Consider the following 8,447-nt stretch of genomic DNA (forward strand, 5'->3'; position numbering starts at 1 on the left):
CCTTCATCTCACAAACAAAGTACACGCAAGACCTGCTGAAGCGGTTTGGGATGAAGGACGCCAAGCCCGCAAAGACTCCGATGGGGACCGACGGACACACCGACCTCAACAAAGGAGGTAAGTCCATTGATCAAAAGGCATACCGGTCAATGATAGGGTCATTACTTTACTTATGTGCTAGTAGACCGGATATTATGCTTAGCGTATGCATGTGTGCTAGATTTCAATCCGATCCTAAGGAATGTCACTTAGTGGCAGTAAAGCGAATCCTTAGATATTTAGCTGCTACGCCTTGCTTCGGGCTCTGGTATCCAAAGGGGTCTACCTTTGACTTGATTGGATATTCAGACTCCGACTATGCTGCATGTAAGGTCGATAGGAAGAGTACATCGGGGACGTGCCAATTCTTAGGAAGGTCCCTGGTGTCATGGAACTCTAAGAAACAAACTTCCGTTGCCCTATCCACCGCTGAGGCCGAGTATGTTGCCGCAGGACAGTGTTGCGCGCAACTACTTTGGATGAGGCAAACCCTCAGGGACTTTGGCTACAATCTGAGCAAAGTCCCACTCCTATGTGACAATGAGAGTGCTATCCGCATGGCGGAAAATCCTGTTGAGCACAGCCGCACAAAGCACATAGACATCCGGCATCACTTTCTGAGAGATCACCAGCAAAAGGGAGATATCGAAGTGTTTCATGTTAGCACCGAGAACCAGCTAGCCGATATCTTTACCAAGCCTCTAGATGAGAAGATCTTTTGCAGGCTGCGTAGTGAGCTAAATGTCTTAGATTCGCGGAACTTGGATTGAATTGTAGCATACATGTGCTTATGCCTTTGATCATGTTCATTCTGCATTTTGTTGCTTATTGTGGTGCTCAAGTTGTACAAACATTCCCTGGCCCTCACAAGTCCTTGTGTAAGTGATGCACATTTTTAGGGGGAGTTGTGTTACAACTTGATCCTTTGAGACTAACCATATACTTGAGTTTGCTTGATTTAGTCTCAAAGGAGAATTGAAAGGGAAAAGGTGGACTTGGACCATGAAAGACTTCCACTGCACTCCGATGAGAGGGTAACTTATTCCAAGTTCATCTCATGAACTCTTATTGCCATTTGCTCTTAATTGAAGATTTTGGTGAGACAATGGGGTTATAGGGCCAAGATTGATCCCGTTTTGGTGCTTGATGCCAAAGGGGGAGAAAATAAAGGCCAAAGCAATAAATGGATCAGCTACCACTTGAGAAATTTTGAAAATAGTAAAATAGAGCTTTTTGTTTTGTCAAAACTCTTGCATTGTCTCTTTTGTCAAAAGTTGGCCTCTTGAGGGGAGAAGTGTTGATTATGAGAAATAGGGAGAGTTTTTGAAATCCTTGATCAATCTCTTTTGGAATGACTCTCTTTATGCTTCAACATGTGTGTTTGACTTAGAGATAGAGATTTGAGTTTGATTTGCAAAAACAAACCAAGTGGTGGCAAAGGATGATCCATATATGCCAAAATTGAATCAAAATAAAATTAAGTTTTATTTGAAGTGATATTGCACTTGTTCTAGTTGCTTTATGTTGTGTTGGCATAAATCACCAAAAAGGGGGAGATTGAAAGGGAAATGTGCCCTTGGGCCATTTCTAAGTATTTTGGTGATTGAGTGCCAACACAAGTGCTTAAATGTGATTTTATGCTCATGGATGGACAAAGTGCAAATCAAGAGTAAAGGTATGTTTCTAAGCCTTAGTACATTGGTTTTGTGTACTAATATACTTGTCTAAGTGTTAGAAACAGAAAGAAGAAGAAAAGAAAAGAGGTGAAAAAGGCTTGGCTGTGTACAGCCAAGACTCAGCTCAGTCTGGCACACCGGACTGTCCGGTGGTGCACCGGACAGTGTCCGGTGCGCCAGGCTGACTCGGCGTGAAGTGGCCGCTCTCGGGAATTCGCCGACGGCGTACGGCTAAAATTCACCGGACTGTCCGGTGTGCACCGGACTGTCCGGTGAGCCAACGGTCGGCCGCGGAATCTGCGCGCGACACGTGGCCGGGCCAACGGTCGGAAGGAGGCACCGGACTGTCCGGTGTGCACCGGACATGTCCGGTGCGCCAACGGCTCCCAGATCTGCAACGGTCGGCAGTGCTATTTTAGGAAGGAAATCGGGCACCGGACAGTGTCCGGTGTGCACCGGACTGTCCGGTGCACCCGACGACAGAAGGCAAGATTGGCCTTCCAGATTTGCTCTCAACGGCTCCTAGCTGCCTTGGGGCTATAAAAGGGACCCCTAGGCGCATGGAGGAGACAACCAAGCAACCTTAGAGCATTCTTGATCATCCACACTCAGTCTTTGCGCATTCGTTTGTCATTCTCAGTGATTCGAGCTCCGTTCTAGTGAGAACTTTGAGATAGTCCTTTGAGCTCGATTCTTGGCCGTGTGTGTGCGTATTTTGCTGTGGATTTGTGTGTGTTGCTTCCCTCCCTTACTCCGTGCTTCGTTGTGAACTTCAAGTGTAAGGGCGAGAGACTCCAAGTTGTGGAGATTTCTCGCAAACGGGAAAAGATTAAAGTAAAGAAGAACACCGTGGTATTCAAGTTGATCATTGGATCACTTGAGAGGAGTTGAGTGCAACTCTCGTCCGTTGGGACGCCACAACGTGGAGTAGGCAAGTTTTGTACTTGGCCGAACCACGGGATAACCACCGTGCCATCTCTGTGATTGATTTCTTGTGGCTATTGTGTTTTGGCTCCTCTCTAGCCACTTGGCAATTATTGTGCTAACGATTAACCAAGTTTTTGTGGCTATAAGTTTAAGTTTTACAGGATCACCTATTCACCCCCCTCTAGGTGCTCTCAGGGACTAGCAGACTTCGATGGAGCCTTGCCTTCGTCTTGCAATGGAGAGGACGACGCCCTCGGCTCGCTCGGGCGCGGTCTTTGTTGGTGTAGCGAAGCGACGAAGGTATCGAGCGAAGGGTAGCGTCTTCGCCTTCGTTCCAACAGAGAGAAAATTGAGGAACATATGAGGCTCGGAGGCTTGTGCAATAGAATGGATGGTTCAGATTGAGGGGAGACAGAACCACAGAGGCAGGCTACTCCTTACAGTCTTAATATAGTAGTAAATATTATACAAATCTATTAATTATCTAAAACGAATTTTAATTTAATATAAAAGAATTACTCCATATCTTAGATAATGTTTTTCATCGGTTACATTCGAAAATGCGCAGTGCCAGTGAGATAAGATTATAGACCAACACTTGCAACATAAATACTCGAGACAAACCCACAATTAGATAAATATCTATATTATTCAATGCCCATCGGACGATTTGCGTTTAGGATACGGGAGTGCACTCGATTTAGTCGTGGGGATAATATGGTCGGGGACAAAAATCTGAGGATAGAATATATTACATGTGAAAAAAAAAGAAAAGAGTCTACAGAGTTTAAGTGATAGTTTTCTATTATTGCAATGGCTCATTCGATTATGTGTTCATGTTGATTCTAGATAATTTTAACTAAAATATTTTTATTATAAACAGGCTAAAAAGCTAGATATCAGTCTGTAATTGTTTCTGATGATCTGAACCTGAAAAAAATCTAAAACAAACCGGGCCATTGACCCATTGTCATGGAATGGAAGCGGGAGCGTCTGGCTCTTGTCGGGTTAGCGTAGCCCATTACAAAACGTAAAAAAATCACATTTATGAGTTCAGACGTGGCATATGCTCTCACCGGTCACCAGCACCGTACTCTCCACGAACCGAACTCCCTCCCAATGACGTGTGGAGCCACGGGCGGCGCCTAAGTGGGACCCACCTGTCTGCTTTCCCTAACTACCTTCTCACGGGGTAAAATTGGAAGCGATTAAAAAAAGTCACCGCCGCCGCCCGTACGCAGAAGCAAAGCAACTGCTTAAATTGAAAAAGAAAGGAAGGAAAAAAAACAGAGAGCTCACCAATTCAACTGAACAGCAAGCGCACCTACCCTACCTGCAAGCGCACCGCCCGCCGTCGAAGGCGAAGACCTAGTTCCCGGTCCGTCGCGATGGCTGCCGTGGCCCGCCGCGGCCCCGGGGCGCGCCTCCTCGCGGCGCTCCTCCTGCTGGCGCTGGTCGTCTCCGGGCACTGCCTGGACGCGCACCACCGCGGGCTGAAGCGCCGGCGGCGGAAGCACGAGATCCATTCCCCGGTCAAGACGGTGGTGGTGGTGGTGATGGAGAACCGCAGCTTCGACCACATCCTCGGCTGGCTCCGCCGCACCCGCCCCGACATCGACGGCCTCACGGGCCGCGAGTCGAACCGCCTCAACGCCTCCGACCCCGCATCCCCGGAGATCTTCGTCACCGACGAGGCCGGCTACGTAGACTCCGACCCCGGCCACGGCTTCGAGGACATCCGGGAGCAGATCTTCGGCTCCGCCGACACCTCCGCGGTGCCGCCCCCAATGTCCGGATTCGCCCAGAACGCGCGCGGCATGGGCCTCGGCATGCCGCAGAACGTCATGAGCGGCTTCAAGCCCGACGCCGTCCCCATCTACGCCTCCCTCGCCGACGACTTCGCCGTGTTCGACCGCTGGTTCGCCTCCGTGCCCACCTCCACGCAGCCCAACCGCCTGTTCGTCCACTCGGCGACCTCCCACGGCCTCACCTTTAACGCCCGCAAGGACCTCATCCATGGTTTCCCGCAGAAGACCATCTTTGACAGCCTCGAGGAGAATGGCCTGTCTTTTGGCATCTACTACCAGAACATCCCGGCCACGCTCTTCTACCAGAGCCTCCGCCGCCTAAAGCACCTCATTAAGTTCCACCAGTACAGCCTCAAGTTCAAGTTGCACGCCAAGTTGGGGAAGCTGCCAAATTATGTGGTGATTGAACAAAGGTACTTTGATTGCGAGATGTTCCCAGCAAACGATGATCATCCCTCGCATGATGTGGCAAGGGGACAGAGGTTCGTCAAAGAGGTGTATGAAACACTGAGAGCCAGTCCGCAGTGGAACGAGACGGCCCTGATTATCACATATGATGAGCATGGTGGATTCTATGACCATGTACCTACGCCGGTCGTTGGAGTGCCCCAGCCTGATGGAATAGTTGGGCCTGATCCATACTACTTCAAGTTCGAACGGCTTGGGGTGCGTGTTCCCACCTTTCTCATCTCACCTTGGATAGAGAAGGGCACTGGTGAGTACTTCTAGCGCCGAATCTTTAATTTTCCTGCCATAGAGGATGCTTTAATTTTCTTGCTCCTAATAGCTGTTGATGAACAAATGGGTTTAGTCTTTCAGCTTCCAGGTTTAATTTATGTGTTGGAAGTAGCTCTGCAAGGAATTTATCAACTATGTGAATAAATTTCAGACTTCCTACATCGACTTGTGTTATGGTGGGCAGGTGGAGACATCCTATATGTCTGGCAAGCAGCTCTCCATGTGGAGAGTTTGTTAGATATAACTTATATATAAGTAGCATTTCAACGAGATTCTCATGAAAGAGGACTGAACTGCCTTTTATGCTATTGTTATGCTATCTCTGTGTCTTGATTATCTTCATACTAATGTTAATGAAATTAGGAACTTTAACCATGTGCCGAACCTATTCATCGGTAAATTATGCTTCCAACATTGAGCTGCATGTTTTCACCAGCAGAATTCACACCTTACTTTTCATTTCTGCAGTGATCCATGAACCAAATGGTCCACAGGATACCTCGCAATATGAGCATTCGTCCATCCCTGCAACAGTAAAGAAGCTATTCAATTTACATTCTAACTTTCTGACAAAGAGAGATGCATGGGCTGGGACCTTTGAGAGCTACTTCAAAATCCGGAAAACACCAAGAACTGACTGTCCAGGTATGTATTTATGGTAGTTTGGTATATGTGTTATGCCAATGGAATAACAATTATGACACTTTTGGCTCTATATATACTTGAATGATCAATTTTACTAGAGTCCTAACTAGATACTCTTTCTTCTCTCAAACAGAGAAGCTCCCAGAGGTGACGAAGTCATTGCGACCATTTGGTCCCAAGGAAGATTCGTCTCTCTCGGAATTTCAAGTGGAGTTGATTCAACTTGCTTCACAGCTCAACGGTGATCACGTACTGAACACGTACCCAGATATTGGCAGGACCATGACTGTCGGGGAAGCAAACCGCTACGCAGAGGATGCTGTCGCCAGGTTCCTGGAAGCTGGTCGGATTGCTTTGAGAGCTGGTGCAAATGAATCTGCTTTGGTGACGATGAGGCCTGCTCTCACCAGCAGGGCCTCAATGTCCTCTGGTTTATCATCAGAGCTCTAGTAGATTGCTCCGGTCTACCCATAAACTACACATTGGCATTCGCTCTGATTCAGCTGTGGCTGAATCAGAGCTCTTGTGTAACGTGGTAAGAGAGCCTACCACTTGGCGGTGTAGTGCAAATATGATACTATAGCATCATGTAACAGACAGCATGGTTTTGTAAATAGACGTCATGATATTGGACATCTGGATTCTGATACAGTATATGTCGAAGTCCCCTCCTGGATAGTGTGTAGTGGGGATTTCTAAAGCATTGTGGAATTGTACCTATTCTGTATTCAGTCTGTATTTTACTGTACTGTACCTGCTTGTCAAGCAGCTGAACTGCACTTTGGAGTGATGTATCATATGCTACTTAAACAAATATGTTTATGTGCCTTAAAATCTCAGTGCTGTGATCTGCAAGTGACTGTATTCAGAATTGAACTATCTGTTCATAAGCAAATTAATCTGTTCAATTGATGTCCACATGAGGATGAGGGCTCCACGGAGCAGGAAGAAGATGACGAGAATGAGTGGCGTTGAGGTTGCAGAAGGGACTAGAAGCTGGAAAAAAAGAGGTTTAACGATATAAAGGCAGCCCCGCTGCCCCGGGCACTAATCCATTCCCAGCTACTGCCAGTGTGCATCCTGAGCCATCCATTGGGCTCCGTTTCCACCCAATCCAATGGCGCTCAGGCTCTCCCTCGCCCCGCCAGCAGCTGCACCCGCGGCCTCCACATGCCGCTGCAGCAGCGCAAGCTTCATCCGGCCGGGCGTCGCAGTTGGGAGCCGCCGGGGCAGGGCGCGTGGCTGCGTGGTGGCGATGGCCGACCTGCTGGGCGACTTGGGCGCGCGCGACCCCTTCCCGGAGGAGATCGAGAGCCAGTTTGGGGAGAAGGTGCTGGGCAACGTGGACACGCTCCACCAGATCCTCATCCCCACCCTCTCCGCGCTCTCCCTCGCGAGCCTCCCGCTGCAGCCCGACGCGGAGCCGCTCTCCCTCGACGACGCGCGCAGGCTCCTCTTCAAGGTCGTCGGGTGGAGGCTCGTCCTCTCCGACGGCGACGGCGACGAGCAGCGTCCCGCGCGGCTGCAGTGCGTCTGGAAGGTGCGCGACGAGACCTGCGGCCAGGAGCTCATCGCCAGGATCAACGCCGCGCTCCACGGCGCCGGACACGCCCCGGCGACCCTGGCGTTCGAGGCCCCCAACCAGGTGACGGCCGAGCTCTCCACGCCCTCCGCCGCCGGCGACAGCCTCACCGTCAACGACTACATCGTCGCCGCCAGGATAGATAAAGTCAAGACGCTCGATCTTATCCCGAAGAAGCGGGCGTGGGCATGAGCGTGGTCGATGATCGATCGATTCTCCTCCCTTTCTCTGCTGTTCATTTGAAGGGATTTTCCCTTTATTTTCTTTATTGAAAATATGAGAAATGAAATTAAAAAAAAAGGAGGCCAGCCGAGTGAGCCGCTCAAGGCCTGGTGGCGGAGCAGCCCACCAGCCAGCTAGTCCCTAGGGCTGCTGATGCCGGCTCTTGCTTTTGGGCGAGCAGAAAGCTCAGCCGCCGGGAGGACGTGGGAGGCGGAGGCGTTCAACGCACAGCCGACTTCTACGGCTGCTCGCTCGGCGGGCCGCTGCTCCCTTGCAACCGCCTGGTGGGTGCTCGACTCCATATAATAGAGGCAAAAATCCTCTGGCTTCGGCTCCACAAGCGACGGAAGTTCTCTGCTCTCTCTCCCTGCTCGTTCCACTGGTCACGAACTCGATTGATTTCTTCGATCTCTGGTGTTCTTGTGGTGATTCTCGCTGGTAGCATCTGGACGAGTGTGGAGGTGGTGCTGCGCTTGTTCGGCGTGGACTTCCTGTGCTCCGTTGCATTATCAGTGTGCCTGTTGGTACTCTGTCTGTTCTGATTGTTGTCCACCGTGGCCTGGTGCTTGGGCTCTCTGCTGCGCGGTGTTCATCTTCTCGGGCTGGTGCCGTGGACGTCTCCCTCGGCTCCGGCAGCGGCTCTAGTATCTCCGTCAACCTCCCGCCGTGCAGGCCCGGACGTGGGCGGCGGAATTGGTTTTCTGGGACAGAACTTCGTGTTCGCTGAGCTGATCTTCCCACGTAGACAATCTACGTGCTGTGAGTTATTCGTTGCCTCTCTTTATTTACTGTTTAATTTTGTGCAATCTG

The 8,447-nt window shown here is 50.1% G+C and overlaps 2 protein-coding genes across 2 annotated transcripts; both read left to right on the plus strand.

The window, feature by feature from the left end:
• The first annotated feature begins 3,943 nt into the window (after positions 1-3,943).
• LOC100285723 (uncharacterized) lies at positions 3,944-6,648 on the plus strand. Its single transcript, NM_001158614.2, has 3 exons — positions 3,944-5,165; positions 5,657-5,833; positions 5,967-6,648. The coding sequence occupies exons 1-3, from the start codon at positions 4,031-4,033 to the stop codon at positions 6,281-6,283; spliced, it is 1,629 nt and encodes a 542-aa protein (NP_001152086.2). The 5' UTR covers positions 3,944-4,030; the 3' UTR covers positions 6,284-6,648.
• A 234-nt stretch (positions 6,649-6,882) lies between these two features.
• Positions 6,883-7,699, plus strand: LOC100277322 (rubisco accumulation factor2). The gene has a single exon (NM_001150919.2). The coding sequence runs from the start codon at positions 6,951-6,953 to the stop codon at positions 7,605-7,607; it is 657 nt and encodes a 218-aa protein (NP_001144391.1). The 5' UTR covers positions 6,883-6,950; the 3' UTR covers positions 7,608-7,699.
• The last annotated feature ends 748 nt before the right edge of the window (positions 7,700-8,447 follow it).

Source organism: Zea mays, chromosome 1, assembly GCF_902167145.1.
Source record: "Zea mays cultivar B73 chromosome 1, Zm-B73-REFERENCE-NAM-5.0, whole genome shotgun sequence".
In the NCBI taxonomy this organism is placed as follows: Eukaryota; Viridiplantae; Streptophyta; class Magnoliopsida; order Poales; family Poaceae; genus Zea; species Zea mays.

Coding starts and splice junctions, on each gene's coding strand:
- LOC100277322 (NM_001150919.2), top strand. CDS start 6,951: ATGGCGCTCAGGCTCTCCCTCGCCCCGCCAGCAGCTGCACCCGCGGCC.
- LOC100285723 (NM_001158614.2), top strand. CDS start 4,031: ATGGCTGCCGTGGCCCGCCGCGGCCCCGGGGCGCGCCTCCTCGCGGCG. Junction 5,166..5,656: donor TTGGATAGAGAAGGGCACTG/GTGAGTACTTCT, acceptor TCATTTCTGCAG/TGATCCATGAACCAAATGGT. Junction 5,834..5,966: donor ACCAAGAACTGACTGTCCAG/GTATGTATTTAT, acceptor TCTCTCAAACAG/AGAAGCTCCCAGAGGTGACG.